This window comes from Anser brachyrhynchus, assembly GCF_964034855.1.
Source record: "Anser brachyrhynchus genome assembly, chromosome: 8".
NCBI lineage: Eukaryota > Metazoa > Chordata > Aves > Anseriformes > Anatidae > Anser > Anser brachyrhynchus.
The window spans coordinates 15,267,343-15,289,157 of NC_137702.1; the positions used below are offsets into that span (position 1 = coordinate 15,267,343).

General features: G+C 44.3%; 1 protein-coding gene across 5 annotated transcripts; it reads right to left on the reverse strand.

The window, feature by feature from the left end:
* Nucleotides 1-4,863: 4,863 nt before the first annotated feature.
* Nucleotides 4,864-21,204, reverse strand: LOC308199229 (UPF0690 protein C1orf52 homolog B). 5 transcript variants are annotated; one of them, XM_080603087.1, is made up of 7 exons: nt 20,839-21,197; nt 20,539-20,746; nt 18,822-18,898; nt 12,535-12,713; nt 11,838-11,938; nt 9,464-11,669; nt 4,864-7,012 (listed from the first exon to the last, which is right to left on the reverse strand). In XM_080603087.1, exons 1-4 carry the CDS (start codon nt 21,100-21,102, stop codon nt 12,699-12,701), a joined length of 564 nt encoding a protein of 187 aa, XP_080459213.1. In that variant the 5' UTR covers nt 21,103-21,197; the 3' UTR covers nt 4,864-7,012; nt 9,464-11,669; nt 11,838-11,938; nt 12,535-12,698. The 5 variants fall into 5 exon arrangements, with proteins under 5 accessions (XP_080459213.1, XP_080459212.1, XP_080459211.1 ...); XM_080603086.1 differs by lacking the exons at nt 9,464-11,669; nt 11,838-11,938; nt 12,535-12,713 and having other exon boundaries at nt 4,864-5,579; nt 6,911-7,012; nt 20,839-21,199; XM_080603085.1 differs by lacking the exons at nt 9,464-11,669; nt 11,838-11,938; nt 12,535-12,713 and having other exon boundaries at nt 20,839-21,199.
* Nucleotides 21,205-21,815: the final 611 nt, after the last annotated feature.

Consider the following 21,815-nt stretch of genomic DNA (forward strand, 5'->3'; position numbering starts at 1 on the left):
TGTGGGCTGCAAACGCGCCGTGCTCGCTCCCCGGCAAGTCTTCAGGTGGTTGCCTGGGCCCTGGCCTCAGCCCCTCGGCACAGCAACGCCAGTGAGGCAGCGGTAGCCTGCAGTAGCCTTCAGTATTCCAGCCAAATGCCGCAGAGGAAAAAGACAAATGGCATTCGGACAGCAAAAATAACGTGCTGAGGCCGCTTCACTGGGCAAAGCTTTGGTTTTGGTGTGTGCGTTGCTCACACATCTCCCATCAGTTCCATCAGTGAGCGTGCATTCCCCACCAACCTTGGGAAAAGGTACGCCGCCGATTTGCTACCAAGATAAAATCCTGAGACGGCTTTTGTTAATTAACATCCACACAAGCTTACACCTCGTGCTCTTCATTGCATTACAGACAACTTCAGGAAATCTCTGGCAGCTTTCCATATGCCGTACCCTACAAACAACCAAATACCGGGCCACAGGAAATGCTCCCTACGTTCTGGAGAAAACCACTGCAGCTCACGAGCATAGCATGCATTCACAGATTTTCTTGCTTACCAAGTTTTGAGAGTGATTTAATTATGTTTGAAACTGAGTTTTTCTGAAGAACAAAATTAGATTCAAATTTTAAGTCTTAATATGTAAAACACCAACTGCAGTAGGCCAGTAAGACCTGTACACACACGATGTGGAGGAGCTCCAGAGGCCTCAGCCCACCTCGGTCACGCCCTTGACCCCAAATTTCCCCTCACATCTGGGCTGCCGCCCTCCCTGGCCGAGGCATGGCTCGGATACAAGGAAGGAGCTCCAGCCAAGCAGAACACCAGTGATTTCCTGGGTAAAACCCTGCACAGGCACCGCAGCACTGACCTTGCTGATGCTATCAGGGTCAGCTGTGCCACCAGCAGATGTGTGCCTAAAGCAAAGGGCAGGCATTTGATGGCTGGAGGAGAACACTGAAAGGATTCAAAATATCTCCTAGGTGAACTGTGCTTTTCCTGAAAGAAAAAGTTAATGTAACCACTTCAAGCGGAGCAAACATACCATGTCCTAACCTCCCTCGACTGTGACCTTCATACCTGCAGACTCCCCACCTGCTCTAACAGCAAATCAGCTTCCTGCCTGCCTACCCGTGCGTTAGGCTGTCTAAATCAGCTCCCTAATGAGTAACAACTTGCCGTATGGCAGCTAGCTGTACGTAACTGGTAGCAAGTTCCTCTTTAGATGCCATTTTTGGGAAGTTTTTGTCACTTGGATATTTTCCTTTAGCAATTAGAATAATATTAGAAAGTACATGCTAGCCAGAGTAAGGACCAAATCCCATAAAGAAGTGGACTACTCACGTCTGATTTGCAGTACTGCATTCTCCCATGAGTATTACCTATGGAAACAAAAGAAAATTCAACATCATTGTGTTTTCTGTGCTGCTTCACACAGAGTTTTCCTCGTGTTCTCTATGGTCTTAAATGTTAGTTTAAGCATTTAAATGATTCCTCTCTGCAGTAGGCACACAGGAAATGGCTCAGTGAAAAGCTGCCAATAGTTGAGTCTATAAACACAGTTTGATCTGTATCATAGAAAACTGTTTCCATTCCAAACTGTGGTTACAAAGCACTTTTTCTTGTTGGCAGATGGATTTTTTTTTTTTTTAAATCCCTATGCATCCTGTATTTGCCCAACAGAGTTGGCACTGATCACAGAAAAAAAACCTGCGGATAAAATAACATTAAGGATCTGGCTGGAACTAACTTGAGCCAGTGGAGTAAGAGTCAAAGCCGAGCTTTTGTTTTCAGCTCAGCCTGTTTTGTTCAGGAGCTGCAAAGCACACAGTGCAGAACGTGATTTGCTTTACCAGGCTTTCTGCAAAATGCAGAAGTGACTTCAACAGAATGGGAATAGAAGAGACTTACTAGGAGACTGACAAATATTTAGGACTGGTTAAATACAGTATGACTTTAAACAAATAGCAAGCAGTATTTTCCTGTACACGAGAAATGATTTTACAAGTTCTTTTTTTCATCACCAGACCAAGATTTTGCCAATTTATTACTTAATCTTTTGTGAGTTGAGGACATGAGAATTGTAAATGATCACACAAGCAAAAAGGTCGAATTCAAGTTGGAAACCACACTGGGGAGGAGGATGTCCCCGGTGAAGAAGCTGACACGTAGGTGGCAATGTCTGGGCACTGATATGTCCGAAAGATGACATGATGCAAATAAATAGCTCCTAACAAAAGACAGACAAATAACTTCTACAACCTCCCTGGCAGCTTCAGAGATCAGCTCTGCCTCAGCAAACACTTTTAAGTGTCTATGCTTTCCTAAGTACACAGGCTTCCATTTCTACACGGGCTCAGTGGCTCGTTTTGCACTGCTCTGGTATGATTTTGGAAAATTCTGTCTCTCATAGCATGTAAGCTGTCCTCAGGTGTACCTGAACTGAAAGTTAAAGATTAACTTAGGATGTAACTGTGCAAAGATACACTTAACTTTACTTCAGTGGGATTCATTCACGTGAATAAAAATGTCTGGAAACAGGCGTGAGTCCCCTTTTCATTAAAGCCTAGCAAATCAGTATCTTTCTTCTCTCAAAATCTGTCACAGGCAGGGGGATAAAGCGAAAATCATACCAGTAAAGTGGAGCTGATGACAGCTGGGAACCGGACGCAGTTGAATGACCCAATAAAATCTTTGAGCACTCTTGTTATTGAAAGCGTCTGCCTTGCTGGCATCCAAACGGACTGAAACAGGAGTCTCATGAAATTCTATCGGCCACACCTGCCAGCTAATGGCAGCGTGCATTATCTCCAGCCCGCCGAGCGACTGATCTCTTGCGTATGCAGACACCACTCCAGCCACCCACATCTTTGTTACCCCCAGACCCTATTCTGAACGGGCCAGACGAGGCACCCCAGTGGCTCCAACAGTTTGTAATACAGCTGTTTATCTTCTTGCAAAGACAAACCAAAGGGAGAATAAGCCATTCGTATTCTAGACCTAAGGAGGCTGCTAGACAAGAGGCCGGACAAAACCGAAGGTGTTCATTACCAAAATGGCTCCACCATCAACTCCCTGGTCTCTGGCCCCATTTGCAGTTGAGGTCACACTATTTAAAAGCAAATCTTACAGACTTTTAGAGCAGCGAAGTGTTTGGCTCAGACCAGTGACTCCTTTCTCCAGCACATCCTTGCCAAAAGCCCCCTTAATCCAAAACTGCTCTAAGAAGCACTGCTGTTGAGACTTATGCTCGGTGCAGGTTTTGGACAGCAGCCATGAACTCCTGGACACTCCCAAGAGGCACGTGGTGTGACAGCCCACCCTAGGATGTTCATACAGCTGCCAATGGTCTACTTGCTCTGTTAAGCTGAATTTAAAATTAAACAGGAGAGAATTTAAAAAAATATCTAAGGTAAGTATAGATTCAAATGAGCAGTGCGATGGAAATACTTCTGTTCATAACTAAGTTAGGCAGCAAGCGTACTCATGGCTCTGCCTTCTGTGCTTTGTTTAAGCAGAAATAAGACAGTAGCTCATGCTGTTTTTGGTATCTTGTACTTAGCTTTTTAAGTTGGTGTTTGTCTTTTTAAGGAATGCAAGCTAACATCCCAATGAGCTTTCAAACCATGCCGCTGAACTTCAGCGCTGTCATTACCACCTCTGATTGCAATCTTACAGCATGAGAGTGCTATTGTAGGATGCCAGCCTCCCTAAAGATATGCTAAAAATACCGAAGTATTTTGGCTACCAAGAAGCCAAAGCATTACCCACACAGTAAAAATAGTTGGTATAATGACCATCATTACCATTACCTCCTCCTAACATGGAGACAAAAACAACAGATCAGTGACACTCCACCTTGGCTGAAGTGAAGGTAAACACCACAAACAAGAACGTAATATGCTTAGGCAAAAGAACAACAGATTCAAATCTATGCTTAAAACATCAGAAGATCCTCTTCAAAGGAACTGAAAATACTAAATAACCTTTCTCTGTCTACTCTGTCCTACCTGCTTCTGGCCAGGACCACATTTACAAGTCACGAGAAAGCATTTTCCTGCTATTTCTGCCCAAGGAGGACAAGAAAGAGCAGGATTCTCACCAGTGTGCCTGTGGTCTTTCTCCTCAGCCTTGTGACTGCACAACGTCATTGCCTTCATCCAGTTTCTCTCTGTATTTGCCTACTAGCCCAAATTTAGAAGCTCATCTCGTAACTAGCTGGAGCCATGGAGTTTTTGAGCTGTGTCCTGTAGCAGTGCCTGTCAGCGTTGTCAGAACATGAGACCGGCTGGCAGACCCTTGGCACAGCCACTGTTCTTCCTGCCAGCCTACACAGTGAAGTCCATGAGATGTTGCCAGGTGCACCTACCTACAAATCCTCTTATGCATAGGGTCCTAAAAATTCCTCCATATGCAATATGTATTTAATTAAAAATCCTGCAAAACTTAAACACTGTAAGAAAAATATTTTGAATGGTTTCCAGTTACCTATTAACAGCCAACAGTGCATCAGATTGGGAAAATGCATTTAATGAACGTGTTCTGAGGAGACTCCACTTCCTTAAAGTTCCTTTCTTTCATTTCTACCATTAGGAATGGGAATTTTTCTTTAATCGTCAGCCTCAGAACTCTGAGTTTCAAGACTGAGCAAAGTGTAAGGGACCCAAATACTGTAGAATGATAGGTAATATTTAAAAAGAAAAATTGAAAGGTCCTTAAATGGGAACACTGATCCTTTTTAAGAACTGAATATACTGTGCTGTGCTCAAAGTACTTAAGATAATCACAAGATACTTCGAAGATGTGTGGTCTTCAATTTTAAGCAACTGATGCTGTTTCTGTAGGCAAATTCTGCAAATGGCTTTCACATATTGAAGGCACCTGGTTTATTTTTCTCTTAAGTTAAATACTTTTATTATTCAAATAACTTTATATATTTGCATGTATGATCGTTTCACAATAGCTACCCTGTATGTTGCAAAGCCAAAAAATTAATTAAAAAAAAGCCAGAGGAACCCAGTGTACCACCTCAAGCTGCTGCACGATCTGCAGAGTTTTATACGTGAACCATTCTCTTCTGTCTCTTCACCGTGTGTGCGGCAAAGGGAGCAGTCAGAGAAGCTGTTAGTAAGAAACTATTACGATGAAGTCTGTGCATGCATTAACGTGCTCACACCTAGTTGTTTGCAGAATGTGAACAGCACTGCTTCAGTAGGGTGACTGAAAACTAGAAAAGCATTCTTGTCTGCCTGTGCAGATGAACCCTGGGTCTGGGTGGTGGGCTTGTTTTTCTTTTTTTTTTTTTTTTAATCTCCTGGAGTGTACCTACCAAGTGGAACAGAGAAAAATCAGTGTTCCACAGGAGAAAAAAAGCTTTCCTGTTTAGGCCGGCCACGGTGAAGCACATGTTTTGACCTGATGGGCTTTCTTGACTTGTAAAGAACAATCCAGCAAAGAAGACTAGTACTTGATCCTACCGGCTGACGCAGGGAAATTCCCTCATTTGCAAACTTGCCAGGGTTGCTGCTTACCTTCTGCTGACAGCTCGCTCCCAGCTCTCCTTCATTCCTGTGATAACATGGAAAGGCAAAAGCGCAGCAGCTGATGGGGAAACAGCACGGTCAAGTTTCTTTTGTTTGTGTCCATTATAACGATTACTCACCCCAGGAAGACACAACAGAATCCAAGAAAAGAAAGGTGAAAAAATACATTTGTGCTCCCTTAATCATAAATCTCCTTGTTTGCTCATATTCATACCAATCTAGTTATAAGTATCTCAAGCTTCATGGTCCTACTAGCATCTCAACGGCCTAACCAGCCACGTGGTTAGGAAACATTTCCAAAAATGTAAACCAAATGTTAGTCAGTTATTGTGTCCAGTCACATCTCATGTGATGCATCAGTGTAACGGCCTGCTAGCATTCTGTGCTTCCTCACTGGTCTCACTTGGAGAAGACTGTCCCACCCTTTTCAGTGTGCTGCCATGGTTTGTTTGGCTATTTTTAGACTCAAATTCTATTTTGGATTAAACTCTGTGAAATTTCACTGACTCAAAGTGCGCTGCAAGACCCGATCCAGAACAACACCTCAGTGTGGCCCCTTCTCTAGACCACAGGCTCTTGCCTCCTGCCACTAACATCATCGCCAAATGTGGACATTGCACTTTGTCCAAATTCAGCTCGGTGCTTGACTTCTTTAGCTTCACCCACTGCCGCTACTAAAAAAAGGCTCCCGGGATGGAAGTGCTGACAGTCGCCCCTGCCCCTGATCCCAAGCAGTAGGCACCCTGTGGCTCTAAGCATATCTTAAATGCCACCTTATCTTTCCTGATGTGAAGCGTGCATTACAGCATGACATGTACAATAAGTGCTGCCAGAACGAGGAGCGGGCTTTGAGTAAACACAGAATTATCACTAACAACAGCAACAAAACAGCAACCAGGAGGGGAAACTAGATGTCAGTCATTAGTCTATTAATAGCATTTGAGGAAAAGACAGTACATAGTAACTGTTTAAAATTATGTAAGAATCAAACAACATATTAAATATATACTAAGCTGTGTTAACGACTCGTGCACTCGGCTGCGAGGCGCAGGCTCGCTGTTCAGTCAGTGGTCACTGCCAGGCAGAAAGTACACAAGCACTGACTGACGGGGTGGCCAGCCCAGGTGCTGTCCGGGCACTGCTAGGACGCAGGACAAACGCCGAGCCAGCAGAGAGAACTCTTGACACAGCTGGCTGCAGCCAGGAATACCTGCAGTACAACTGTAATCACAAAACCCATGTCTCTTGTGGTGCACAGTGATATTATATATATAAATGACAGCGTGATATTCTTGTAAAATGTGTTGCACAGAGCGAGATGCATTTGGCTTTCATTTGCTGCTGTGTTGTGGTGCCCATGACATGGCCCTGCGTGGCATCTGCTCCTACCCGGCACAGCCTGTGGCAGTCCTGCAGGAGGAGGAGGCACTGGACGCTGGCACACTGTCAGTCAGTCCTGCACGGGTTCCTCTGGGATCCCAAGAGTATTACCTGGACAATGAAATAGATATTTAAATGCAATTTAATCTTTCAAATAATTTAAAAACAATTTGCTTTTCACTTTGAGATATTTTCTGAGCAGGAGTGGAAAGTCCATGCACCTCAGCTCATTTCAAGTGCACGGGGAAGGCTACAAAGGCTTCTGCGCTTTCTGTAGTGGGCCCTCACAGTGAGGGTGCTCTTCAGATCAGGTCTGTTATTGAGAAGTGTGAGCTGCTGAAAATATTCAAAATATTTACATTCTTTAGTGGATAGAAGCACTACTTTATCCTAATCTCCTCCCTAATTACTTTGAGTCTCCAGCCATGCCACAGCGTAATCTGGGTAACGCCCGCCCAGGCTCTCAGCGCTGCAGTACAGCACAGCACTGGCGATGCTCACAGACCCTGTGTGTCTACTGCATGACATCCGTATTTCAAAGTAGGTTATTCCTTGTTTAATGCGCCCCCCCCCAGCCTTTCTTCTGAAGAAGAAAAAGACTTTGCACTACGTAAAAAATAAGCATTTAAAATTAAACTTCTGTGTTGTTTTTTTTTTTTTTTTTACATTTATCTGTAAGATCTAAAAATGTCTGGTTGCTTTTTCCTTTTAATCTATTCTTAGAAGGGTTTAACTTGTATGTTTCCAAACACTGGTTTCATGCTCTGAAACATCATATGCAAGGTCATTTTCAGTGTTCTTCCAGCTTTGTCTGGCAGATTCCCTTGTTTATATAGAAAAGAAACACAGCTAAACAGGATATACCAAGTGTAAAAACAGAATTTGCATGGGAGGGAGGAGGGCAGAGGGAAGTCTGAAACTAAAATTACTCCAACTCATTTTCTGAAACGGGGTTTCCAAGGTGACTGAAAAGCCTTTATGGTGAGGTTGCTCATTTATCTTGAACAGTTGCCAGCATTTTGATCTAACTTTTACTTCTGAAGACCTAAAATTACCTCCCTCCTCCTCAAAAAAATCACCAACCAAACACAACAAAAGAGATTTTAACCACACGGAGGCTTCTATCTTTACGAACAACAACAAAGAAAACACAGGTCCCATTGTAAAGCCTCCAGTTTTAGCATCCTTTGGAACAGGTCTCTCTACCCAGCCCATTCTGATCATGGGGTCATGCGTGTGGTTTATCAGGTATCAGGGGCCAAACTACGTGATCAGACCCCATTACGCCTCTGCAGCCCTTCTGAGCTGACATGGTGTGTCCTTACATGACAGACAGGCCCCCGTCCGGGCAGCTACTGGCAGGTCAAAGCCTGCAGGCCTTGGAAGGGAAATTTTGGAGACACACACACACATGGCGTCTATGGCAGCATGTAGCCATGAGTACTTAAATACACAAACCTACCTGGTGAAATGCTTCTTCAGATCTTCATACATGTTCGCTATCAAATATGTAAGGGAAAAACAATAACTCTAAAAAAGCACCAAAGAATCCCTCTATAAAACATCCCCAAGCTGACGAAGCATTTAAGCAACACTGCTGGAGCCATACAGCTGGCACCTTACCAACCAGGGCATCAAGTCTCAGAGCTGCAATACCTCAAAAATGTTAGCACCTTGTCTTAGGATTCAAAGTGCTCTTTCCTACAGCCCATGTTCCTTCTTTAATGACAGAAACTGCAAGGTTCATCTCCTTTCCCAGTCCTGCCCTTCCTCCTACTTACATCCTGCTCTCACAGAAAACACTCTAAAAACCTATTAGCAGGCATCTTTCCCCTTTACCCCCAGCTTTATCTCCTTTCTCCCTCTTCACTTCATTCTCCTCACTTACTACATCATAGCTGAGTTTGCTGCTCAGTTTTGGGACAAGTACCAGGACAGAGCTCCACCGATTTGTTTGCCTGAAGTGGGATTTCACCAGCTCTAGACGTCTTTCCCTCTGCAGACCCCATGCATCAATTTCTCTGGCCACAGAAGGGTTCTGACAGCGATGCTTGCCAGAGCCCTGTGTTTTGCCACTGCAGAGGAGCAGAGCCCTGTCTCGCTGTGTGCTTTCGGGTAGAAGAGGTGCAAGCTGTGGTGCTGCTGCTCCTGGCACTCCCTTTTCCCCCAGTACCGGACAGGGTCTTCTGGCCCCTGCCTCAGGGCACATGCTAAAATGTGCTTATCTGTCATTTTGATTGCCAGTTAAAGCAGCTTCAAGACCAACATGTGAACGGAGGCAGGCTTACAGCAGCTGCTCATTTCGATTCGGTGCGCACAAGCAGGCAGCACGTGCCGCTGCACCGCCTGCCCTCGAGCCCTCTGCCCGCCGAGTCAGCAACCAGCCCGGGGCTCACGAAGGCATTCGGTCTGCACCGGCTCTCCTGTCCCACACACCCTTGGAGAAGGACAACAGAGGTTATGGGGGGACGTGAAGGACTGCTCACTAAGGAGCCACTTCCTTCACTTCTGACAGACATGAGCCCCACCGCTCCCACTGCTCAAAGCCACAACTGCTCTTACCTCAGAGACAGGCACAGATGGGAGGAGAACCTTTTGTTTCCAGCTATCGGGGTCTCTTTCAGACCTGGCTGATTCTCAGTTTTCACCATTAAGACGTCAGCATACTGTAGCCATTAGAGACAGGACACTGCTGCCAGGGAAGAGTCAGCAGCAAAGGAAATATCGGCTTCTTGTGCACAGGCAAAAGCAGCAGTGATGCCAGCTGCTGCTGTGTGAGCCCTGCCTGTGCTCTGCAGGAAAGCGAAACGGAGCGTACGAAGAAGAGGATGCAAATGCACAGTCACTCAGTCACTCTCCCCGACTGCCTCCCATCTCCGATGACATGGAAGACATCCGCTCTCCCTGCTTCTGTAATTCAGGGAACTCCCCAGAAGCCCCTTGTCGAATTCCTTGTCATCCGCTGTGCCACGTCCTGTGGGCATGCAGTATTTAGGAAGCCTACCAGGAAAGGTACCCAAAGCATCAATTAAAAGGTGAGTGATGTATTTCCATCATTTCCACTTCTAAGCAAGCGGTGCGGGGTGATTTGTCTAATGAGAAGCACACTGAATGTGGCCTCTGTATTTCCCCATGAAAAGCACATCCATCCTCTGCCTGGAAATAGGTGACACAGGGAGGGAAGCTCCAAAGACTTTTAGCCCAGTCAGCAGGGGTGAGCCCCACCGTATCACCGCAGCCATGGCAATGCAAATCGGTGCATCTCAGGCACTCTTGGGATGCCTTTCATACTGGCCTGCACTCTCCCTGCCAGATTTGCATACAACATGGATTGTTTTGAAATACATTCACAAATGTTACCTGAAGCAGAGTTTTTCTTTGCCTGCCAGCAAAGAGCATCTGGAAATGATCAATCTCTCTCTCCACCTTGCCCAAACGTCCTCAGGGAGAAATTCATCTTTTAAGACAACTATATTGCAATGAAAAAACGTTTTTGTAAGCTTGCTAAATTTAGATGCTAGTAAGTTCTCTAGAGAAGAAAGCATAGGGAGGAGAAAGGGATCCATTCTTTCAAGGAGTACAAAAAAAAACAAACACAAATTACTTTCCTTACTCTACTGTGGGATGTATAACAAGGCTTCAGTCCCTATCAAGAATCAGATGATCAGTGCTATGGCCCCTGGCAGCATAAATTCACATGTGATTTACTTCATACACAAAGATTTTCCACTGCCTGTGGTGGGATTCATGCATAGCTGAGCTCCACAGACGCATGTCAAGTGCTGCAGCAACAAATGCTGCATCTCTAAGGAGAAGTGTCACCAGTCTGGGTACAAGGAAGGAAGGATAAGTGCTTAAACTTAACTCTAGTTCTCTTTCTCCAGTATTCCCTGTGCTTAATTAATATCAGAGCCATTAATAGGAAAAGAACAAAACCAACAATGCCAACAATAACAACAACAAAAAACCCCACACCACAATCTAAAGCATGGAAAAAGCTAAGTTTAGAAGTCAGTATTGGCATGCTACCAAAAGCACAAGCCTTGAATCCAATCTGCATACAGTCGTTTTTGTCCCAGCAAGGCTAATTTTGGGCAAGGAGGCGTGCCCCAGAGACAGGGCTGCTCGCAGGGGCTGACTGTGGCAGCAGCAGCATTCTGCTTTGGGTCAGCAGCATGCTTTTGAAGTGACTCTCCCCATCGTCCTGGCAGATCATGCTTTGGTTTCAGACTGCACCAGCTGGATTCCTTTCGGATGAAACCCAAACCAGAAGATGCAGCGCAGGAGTGCATTTAACGCCCTCCAGCTGCTGCTGGGTGGTGAGGCTATGGGAGCAGAGCAGAGCTAGCCTGCAGCACTGACTGTTTCACATCATGGATACTCTCCCATTGTGCCAAATGATTTACTGAAGTAAACGTAACCACAGACTGAAAAGCATCATTGTAGCATGACATCAGAAATAGAATTAAAGTGGTTATACCACATATAGCTTCCCAGCAACCCTATAGTATTGACAAGGAGGGTCAGTAAACCTGCTTATTTTGCAATAAACACAGAAGAGCTACTTATTCAACAATTAAAATTCATATGCAATATAACTGAGGAAACCAAACAGCTTTTTAAGATGGAACTGACCTTTTGAAACGGATTAGCAAGCACCAGGAGAGCCAATTTCCCAACAGCTTTTCTCTCTGGTCCTAAATGTTCAAGTGTTATATCCCAGTCTGGCATAAAAACGCAGCACTGATGGAAAATTGTAGAGAGTTTCCTGGGAATTAGTGCTACATGTTACTAAATGTGATAGTTTTTCAGGATAATTTCTGTGGAACACTATTTAAATGCGGGACTTCTGCAGAATGAGAAGGAAAAACAAAAAACAAGGTCTGCAAAATATTCCCATCATGAAAATGACTTTCATTTAAGGCATGTTACCTACCGAAGGCTGAATTTCATAGCTATCAGTGAAGACACCTGTGTTGCACCCAGCAGAAGACAGCGAAGGCATGCATGGAGCTGTAGTCCAAGTGGAACTTCCACCTACCATGGGACACATTCAGCTCATGGCAACCTGTGCCTTTTAAGCCCATCATATTAGGTATTTCCACAGCAAACAAGTTCATTAACTTCCAGTATAGAGCCAAAATCCAGTGAAATATTAAATGAGGTCTTTTAATTAAAAGACTAAATACATACAGTGGGTCAGTTCCAACCTCTAGGACCTCCGTTTCATCAGCAACACAGTCGTCAGCAGAAGCCTGCTCCAGGGGAACGTCGTTGCAGCGCATTACCAGGTTGTTTTGACCAGACAAAATGCCCTCAGAAGTTGCTAAAATTCTGTCATTGAGCTTAGAATTGGTTCATTGACATAAAAAATGTTTTTCTCCCAGCTGTGCCGCAACCAGAGAACCAAGCAAAACCCAAGATAAATCACATTTGGTAGCTCTGAATATGTCATCCTGAGCCACGTGCCCCTGTGCTTACACAGGAGGCCTTGCTCTGAGCAAACACAAGACTATAATCCCCAGAGCTGAGTGAGAGGGTTATATGATTCCCCAAAATGGAGAAGAAGGGTGTCAACCCCCTTATTCAATGCATGTTTTTGCTGATCCCTACAGATTCATTAAAGTACTGACTTGCCAAAACCGAACGACGTGCTGGTGGTGCTCACTGCACTGCTGCCTTCCATGGAAGCATTGTTTTCCAACGGAGACGTCTGCCAGGAATGGCGTGGGTATGGCTGGCCTGGCCTGGGGCGGGCGGATGGGCTGGATGGCCTTTGCGAAGGCACATGACAGCTTTATTTTTGTAATTTCTACGAAAGACGGGAAAAAATATCTGTAAAACTGCTGCCTAATACTCAAGTTACAAGCATGCCTGTTTTCCTAATAAAACAAGCAGCTTATGATTGCATGGGAAATTAGGCAAATAAAACTTTCAAAAGCCAATTCCTCCTCACTTTCTCATTCCCAAGAAATCATCTTTTTGAGTGGTCTTGAATTTAATCCAACCATTACTATTCCAATTACAGGATAATAAAGTCCCTGTTCTTGGTCTTTTTTTTCTAAGCCAGAAACTTTGGAACCCATGAATTCGTTTGCCCTCAGTAGAAGTTTGGTATGGTTTTAACCATTTATTATTCTGATACTGATTTTCACTGCTTTGCTGCAGACACACATACCTGGCTAAAATCATTTCCCAAATAACTGCAGTTTGAAAAGCCTTCGTTGCACAAAAACAATCTAGAGCAAGGTATCAAGAAAGCAAACAAAACAGATGTGCACGCTTTCAAGAGGCACTTAATTCAGGCTGAATCAAAGAAAACCAGGCTCTACAGCATAAAGTAGTACTGCTAAGTGAACGAAAGCACCCTCTACTGGATACATACCTATACAGATACTTTGCAAATTTTCAGTTTGAAAGATGCAAACAGCATTTCATTACAACGAAGATGTAGCTTACTGAAGCTGTCTCAGAGATACAGCACATTTACAACCATCCCTGAGGTGGGCACCAAGGTTCCTTTGAGACCATGCCACTTACAAGTCACTAACAGCAAGTAAAAACTTGGACCTTGTATAAAAATCAGGATGCCAAACTATTACACAGTATGTTTATAAACAACCTTTTGCCATCGCCCCTGTTACAGCTACATTAAGTACTATTAGTCTTTGAAACGTTTCAGACATATATAAAGCTCTGTTAGTCTCACAATACACATTAGGATTTATCAATCCTAAGGAAGGGATTTGTGCATTTGTTTTAGAAATCTTATCACACCAGACAGGGATACTTTCTCTAGACCAGAAGCCTAACTGAGAGAACTTTGTTTTTTTTAAACCTTCTTTATCTCTTTATTAAGTAACAGTGTTCCTTCCTACAAAAGGAACGAACTAAGTCTCTCACAGCACCAGGGCTGGTTCCTCAAGCATCTCTTATCACAGTGTGTTGGAGAAGTTCAACAAAACTGGCCCATGTTTTGCTTCCTAACTAAAAGGCTCATGATAACTCTCACTAGGAGCCTGCTGCCGGGGGCTGTTGTTTGGTTGGTTTGTTTTGAGGAGAGGATGTTAATCCTCTCCTGATGAACCCTGTGGTTTAGCTTTCACTCCCCATTACACTTTCCTGGGGTTATTCTGTGTTAATCCATTCTGTATTTCTTTTTCTATAAATCCATCTACAGCCAAAACAGACAGTTGGAGAAGTTAAGCAAAGGGATGGTAAATCAACGTTTGCACCCAGGAATAAGCTCACCTTGTCAGAAGGCAGCACAACACAGAGCACTTGTGTTGGTGCTCACAGCCGCAGCAGAGCAAAGGTGTGATTTATCTTTTGAAACTACCAAGATGAAAGCATTCTAAAGATGAAGAGCACTTCATCTTCTAAATGAAGAGCACTGATAAAAGTATTCGATAAGGATCAAAAATGCTTATCTCCATTCACTGAATTCATTGCATTCTTCTGTCAATCCAGCTCCACAGGTCCTGGCTTCCCTGAAAATTCCTGATTTTTCAGAGGTGCCCTGAAGAAAACAGTTCAAAGGAACCAGAGCATAAACCCATTCCAATCTCTAATGCAACTCCCCCCTCCAAGTCCAACTGATCTAGGTCTACATGTCTATCAACGACACAAATTCAGTGCACTCGTATGAATACTCCCCTAGACCTGGGATACCTCAGGGACTCTATTGTGATCTAGTCCTTCATTCATGTTGAATCTCTGTTCCTCTGTTATTCCCACTATTTCTTGGTTCCTAATTATATGACTTCACAAGCTCTGATAAAAAGTCCACTGCTACCAGACGGTTTGTCTCAAGAAGAAAATAATTCACTGAGATTCCGGCATCTCACTGGAAGCCTCATGTACAACAAAAGCATGGCATTTCTCTCAGCAATTTTCTGTATTTTGCAACCACCTGCTATACAGAAATACCACTTACATTTCCATTTTGAAAGTTCGACAAGCCCACAGAACGTCTAGCTACTCTCTGCCTCTTGTTGCATCACCCTTTAAATTTGACCTTAGTCAATGCACCCAGAAAATGCCTTTGGCAGTAACGGAGTTAGTTAGATTCCTTAACAAGGTGCCTCCATTTGCCAAGGTGTTTTCTGAAAACATCCCATTCAAGTCCTCTTTTTGAGAAGTCTTTTTGTCTGCAATATTAGCCTGAAACATGCTTTCAAGACAGTCCTGTGTCATTCGCACATCAAACCTACACCCAAACCAAAAGCACAAGCGTCTGTGTCCAGCAGTAAAAGGGTTGTGGAAAAACCAGCAAGCTAAGTCAGAAACGGTCACAAGAGCCTTTCAAGCCTGAAAAGAAAACCCAAATTGTATCCTGCTGGTGACTGAAAGCATTACATCTTTTCATCCAAATTCTGCCAAGATTTTGCAAGATTAGCAAACCAGCAAATGAGCTTCCTGTCATCAGAGAAATAAGGGTTAGCCAGCTCCACACAGCTCCTCTTTCTCTCTGTTGATAAAAAATCCTCCTCCTTTGCTGATTACAGGTTCAAGATAAATTACTCTTTGTGGAACACACTGCATGTCCCCGGCTTCAATTTCAGATTGGCAGCCTGAAGCTTATCACAAACCATTTGTAAATGAATCAGTTCTTCGACAGTGTTCGCATGCATCGAGCCCTCGCAGCGGAACAACAAGCAGACTGACAGAGGGATGCCTTGCAGCAATCTCTCCATCAGCACTTCCCAGAGGACGCGCTGCCTGCCATGAAAGCCATTATCCTAAACAGCTGTAGTTTTATACTGCCTTGAATATTTCTTCTCCAGATCATCCTGCCTGTCTCGGAGAGCTACATTATGTAGCTGCTATTATGCCAGCATCTGGAGGCGACGTGTTCATTGCAAATAAATTGCCTTCCAGCCACCATTTTTCTACTCTTGACAATTTTTTTAGAGAATTCAAATCAAACTTGTAGGGACTTTTTACTGCCTTTTTTCCCCGTTACACATAATGATCATCATCACATTTGATTCATGGTAAAAACAATGCAAATGAGGAGTTAATAGTGGGCTAATTTTCAAAGCCAATAATCCACATTTGTAAGCAGGGATGTATGTTCCCTGTCACTGTCTCCTCTTGAAAGACACTGGGATAAAGTGTTCTCTAGACATTTTTTGAACTGAGCTATCAGTTTAAGTTTAATAAGTGTTCACTTATGCACTTCACAGATCCTGTTGCAGAGTAGCCAAATTTTCTTTATGAGCTGCCCAAAGCTAGCTTTGCTTTTCAGCTTCTCATCTTCCCCTCTTCAACTTTTGAATCAAATGGGAAAATCTTATTGCTCATTTCTTCACACTTGCCTGATCTGCTTCTCTCAAGCACTGTATCACTACCAAACTTTCCTGTTTTGTAAATCAGTGTCACTCCACCTAATCACCCAAAAAGCACACAGAGGAAACAGTCCACTCTCTGCTCTAGGCTTTTCTGTACACCCAAGAACACTTCTGACTTGCTTCAGTAGCTGCAAACGCAGAGCTTCTCTGGACAGAAGCATCTCTACCAAAAATCCCTCCAGCAACAGCAGCGGTTCACCCAGGTAACTCCACCTCATTCAGGCTCTCAGCCTTGTTTCAGACGTCTTAAGAAAAAGACAAATAGTTGCTTTTGCCATGTGTCCTGAATAGGGATGCTGCCATGGTCACTGCTTACAATGGAGTTTCCCTAAATGTGTAAATAATACAATTAATCATTTTTCTCCCAGATTAGACATGCTGGTTTTCTCCTTGGAAACTGAGTATCAGATGGTGCTAGCTTCAAGACAACCGGATACCACGTATATCATCTTATCTGAAAACAAAAGGTGTGATTAGCATGGTAGCTTCCTGAGCTGCCACATAGAATAGCAGAGCACACAATGGAAGGACAAAAGCCTCCTTGGTCATGGCAATCGTGGGAATGCATCCTATTTCCAGAGGTAATGACATTAACCTCCAGCTGTAACGCTCTTCAAGTAGCACGTCAGTAGCAGACATTACTATAGAAGTTTTTTGAATGGGGCAGTCCATTGAACCCTGTACTTATGTCAAATCCCTCAAATTTCAAGAAATTTTTCCACCCAACCCACATAAACCTGGAATAATTTTGGTACATACAGGCAGATTTCTCCAAAAGCATCTTGCTAGACAAGGTAATCTGCAATTTGCCGGCTGGCCACAAGCTGAACCTTGGAGAAACTGACCTAATATCTGATTTTCGCACGTCAAAGGGAGCTTGTTATTATTCCCTACTCTTAGGTCTCTACATCAATTATAGTATAAATACATTTCCACTAACAAAGGAGCATAAACACTTTTTTTTTCCCCTACTGCATTCTCTGAGGACTAGCACCTTCAAGCTAGCAATATCAGGACAGCAAATACAGGAAAAAAAACAGATCACAGTGAGCCTTTTCATTCAGAGAGGTCGTACTCAACGCTCAAACACTTGATCTCAAACAGAAGCTAGAGAGCAGCTGCGTTAGTAGCTTATGACAATCTGAAGTGGATGATCTCAACCTGCATTACAAGCATGGGGACAGGTATTCCTTTAAGAGAACAGATACGCATTAAATGGTAACTTTTAGATAAAGTTTCATGCACAATTACTAGGATATTGGGAGACTTACACTAGCATTCTAGGAAAAAATGAAGTATGGGCATAAGAGTATAGTCCCTCAACTGACCAAAATGCAATATCCGCAGTTCCTGACCAGGCGCACTGTGCTGGCTCCCCACCTAGTAAAAACTCCATTTCAGCAGAGGATAAACATGACTGCTGTGAAGGGCTCTTGACTTCACCTGGAACTCAGCAAGATCATTATTAAGGAGGGTTTCTCCTTGCAGCAATTACGAAAATAAAATATACCAGCGTTTACACTGATTGCTTAATTACCTAAATTTCAGTCAGTAGGCCTAATCTCACTGTACACTGCCCAAGGTGCAGATGCTTTAGTTGACAGCAAACCTATGGTAACGCTCCCTTTCCCCCACAAGTTTGCTGTTACTTTTCCATGTACAGACCCAAAACTCCATGCGGCAGCACATCACAAACGCAACGTGCACTGTCTGTAATACTTTAAGAAGCTTAACTACTGTTAGTACTGAAGTAGATACAATTTGACAGCAAAGACTGCCACAGCTTTGCCTTAATATTTTTCATGTAAATACACAGTTGCTATTTTCAATTTTAGGAATAACATTTTAAATGCCTCGATTCTTTTATCACTTAAGATTCATGTTTCACTGATGCAGATCACGTAATGTCAAAATCAATCATCCAGTGTTAAACTCCATTTTTAGGTCCATGTTTCAGTTTGCAGTTGTATATTTATTACAAACAAAACCCTGAGGAACCTGTTGAGACATTAGAGATACAGCACCGAAAGGCATACAATGCGGAATCCATCCCTCCTATTCATCAAGCATGCAGTGCAATACTTATACCACAGACGTTTTCAAACGTAGATTTATTCCAGTGGCTTATTTACAGTCTTTACACGAATTCCAAAACAGCGTTATTCAAACATATCACAGTACAATACTCAAAGAATTTTTAGTATATGCTCCTTTATGAAAGGCTTTGACGCAATGGAAAGATAGATCAAGAAAAGCTCACGTTACCAGGTTTCTCGATAAACAAAATACCAGGAAACCCTGTAACCTGCACAAGTACCCATCACAATGCTTTAAGACATCTCTTTTAAATAAACTGGTTTAAATTTTGTTTAGTAGCCGAGTTTCTATCACAACACTGTCCATTGAGTTTTGTGCTTTCCAAAAGGCAAGCATACTGCTGAAATACGATTCCCTACCCAACAGGAGAGAGAAATTCAGTAAACATGTATTTGTTTCCCATTCCAGCAGAGGAATCCAAGTTCATTGAAACTCTCATTATAGTGAAATCAAGCATACTCTGCTTATACCTTCTTCCTCTTTGTGTGCTCCCCAGAGTCTAGTTTACGTTTCTTAGCAGAAGCTGGTTCGTCGTCTTTTTCATCATCTTTAAATAAAAAGACAGAATTAATCAAAGTCAGCAAAACCAGTGTTTTTGTCTTAAACACCATCCTCATCCCAGAGCAACTGACTTAGCCACACATGAGATGCCTGGAAAAGAGACACAGAAATATTAGCCAACAACATCCTCATTTTTGGAATGTGGACAATATGTGGTCAGAATAGGGTTGATTAGCTGTTTTAACTACCACAGATCACGGAGCATAACTAAGAAAAGGCCTTGTTATGCTAGTAGTTATGCTGTGCAGTACCTGCTTCTAAAAAATTATTACTTGAATAGATGTGATAAAAAGCTAGGAAATACATTTTAGAAGCAGAAAGTAAAGTCAAGGTAAATTAATAATTTATCTTTTTAGTTTCTGGGTGAATCCTAAGAGAAAGGAAGCATGGAGGAAAAATAACAGCATATAGAACAAATAGAGCAAGACAGAGACAAAATAACAAAGGAACGTAGAGAACGAGAAAGTGCAAGAAAGCAAAAAGAACAAACGTTTTTTGCAAAAGGTTTGATGAAAACTTAACTGGTGAACCAAAACATTATTGTACATTCTGGAAGTCCAGAATTTCTTCTTCTGGTTTTGTTCTCCTGTTTGTCATTGGCTGTTCTCTTTCTCCATTAGTTTGTTGTTTTATTTTTGTTAAATAAAATCATTCCTTCCATCTCTCAAATATTTCTTTCTGTATTTCCTAGATTACCATTAATGTTTGTACCATGATCAAAAGTGAAAAGGACAGTAAGTATTTTCTTCAGTAATCTGTCACTTGCATTTTATTTTTTTTTAACTTCCACCTTGGACCCCAAGCTTTGCAAACATAAAAATGATCTGACCTGCTGCTCAAATGCATCTGCATCTAGGGTTGAGACAGCACTATTAACAGAAGCTCTCACTCCTCTTTGTATTCCAGCAAGTCCTGAACCTGTCGGTCTCTCATAACTGCTGCCCTATAATGCTTTTTAATCATTCCCTGCTTCCACTAATGATAATGGAAGGGGATCAGAGAAATTCCTGATGGGTCTCAGTTGGCTCCAGGAACACCAGAACACACACACACTGAACTCGGTTACCATCACTGCAGCCAGTTACTACTCTGCCCTTGAGCAGCTGCAGATGTAGAAGAGGCAGAATTTCCTCTGAATTCTTCAGGCACAGCTCCAGTCACAAGCTACTCACAGAATCCACGTGCCGGCAATTCTGCTCTTTATGCACACGAATTTGAAGCACGTGTCTGTGCAAAGCACACCAGGTCTGCACAGGAAAGGAACAGATTACAAACCGTGCAAGAGCATCACCTGTTACGTGTTTATGACAGGAGACAGTACATCTTGAATAAGCTTCCAAGAACTTGCAAGTTGTAACCACTGAACCCTTCAGACATTAACAGTTTTAAACCATCTCCTGTCAAGTTCGGTCATGCAGTACTGTACGTAAAACTATGGTTTCACTTAATCTCTCTGTAACTATGTATTTATCAAGTTACCTTACACTTCTGCTGACAGAGGGAGTTTTTGCCAAGGCTTTCTGCACCGGCTCCCTGCATTAGGACAGCACCTTACGAGGAGGGCACTGAACACGGGCCGAAGGCCACCAGCAGGGCAGGTTCCCGGCCGCCCTGCAGGCACCCTACCTGACTCGGGGGGCTCCTGCTCCTCCTCCGGTAAGAACTTGGCCTTGCCGGCCTGCCGGGGCGCATCGTCGCCGTTGTCCTCGTAGATGTTGGACCACTTTATGGCCATGTCGACGGCGGGGGGCGGCGGGGGCTTCTTCTCGGGCGGGCTGTACACCTCCGGCGGGGGCACGGCGTTGTTCCTCCACACCTTGAACTCCCGGGGGGGCTGCGGAGAGAACACAGCGCCCGGGGCTGCGGCGGGACCCATCCGGCCCCGCGCAGCCCCGGGCTCCCCGCCCGGCCCGGCCCGGCCCGTACCTCCTCGGGCGCCCTGAGGACGCGGCTCTCCCAGTCGATCTGCTTGTTGAGCGGGTTGTAGAGGAAGGCGGGCGGCTGCGACACCTCACGGAACAGCTCGTCGGGCGGCGGCAGCCGCGGCCGGCTCCCCGGGCTGCCTTCCGCCGGCGCCGCGCCGGCCCCCGCCGGGCTCTCGTCGGCCGGGGCCTCGTCGGCCTCCGAGTCGGAGCTGGAGCTGCCGTAGGCCGCGAAGAAGCCCAGCGGGTCCCCTCCCTCCGCCGCCATGGCGGGGCCTGCGCCGCCGCACGGCCCGCACGGAAACCGGGCCCGCGCCCGGGGTTCCGGCCTGAGGCGGCGGGCGGCGGGCCCGGCCCTGACTGACTGACCGCCCGCCCGCCTCCGCCCCGCCGAGCAGCGGGGCCGGCCCCGGCAACCAGGGCTTTCTTCTAACGGGGCAGAGGTGTAGGAAGCAGCCGTTGAGTATAATATGGTAACATTCCTTGCTGGGAGTTAGTAAACTGGGCCCAGCTGGTCTCTCCTATTACATACCATAAAACATAAGAAACCCTACACGCAGTGCAAGGAAAACAAGCACTGAAGTCCCCGCAACACTTGAGAATCCTTTTGAGTCATGCTGCTCAATGCACAAAGGTTTTGGTTCTCCCCCGCTAGTCAAAGAAGTCTTGAGACTGAAGTCAATATATGCATAGGCAGAAGCAACACTTCTCACATCTTTATAAAGTGGAGCAATCAAATCATTAAAAAAAAAATCACAGCAAGAATCTGGTTAGCGATACTAATCATGAACCACAGAACTGGTAGTTAAGCAGATGAGGTCTTCATTTCACATGCATGTCTTCCCTACACACTGCTCTTGAATGCAGTCCTACAGACACAGGTGTGTCAGTCTTTCCACCAGAGACAAACCTCTCTAAAAAGACAGCAAAAGCCTCTCTCACATACAAAACCAAAACCCCACATCCAGATACTGGCATGAA

What these genes read in the sequence shown, in the direction of transcription:
- LOC308199229 (XM_080603086.1), bottom strand. Translation starts at nt 21,102, where the DNA reads ATGGCGGCGGAGGGAGGGGACCCGCTGGGCTTCTTCGCGGCCTACGGC. An exon ending in GCAGGAGCCCCCCGAGTCAG is followed by an intron (nt 18,899 to 20,538) that starts GTAGGGTGCCTG and finishes TTTTATTTAAAG; the next exon opens with ATGATGAAAAAGACGACGAA. An exon ending in AGCACACAAAGAGGAAGAAG is followed by an intron (nt 7,013 to 18,821) that starts GTATAAGCAGAG and finishes TTCATTGTCCAG; the next exon opens with GTAATACTCTTGGGATCCCA.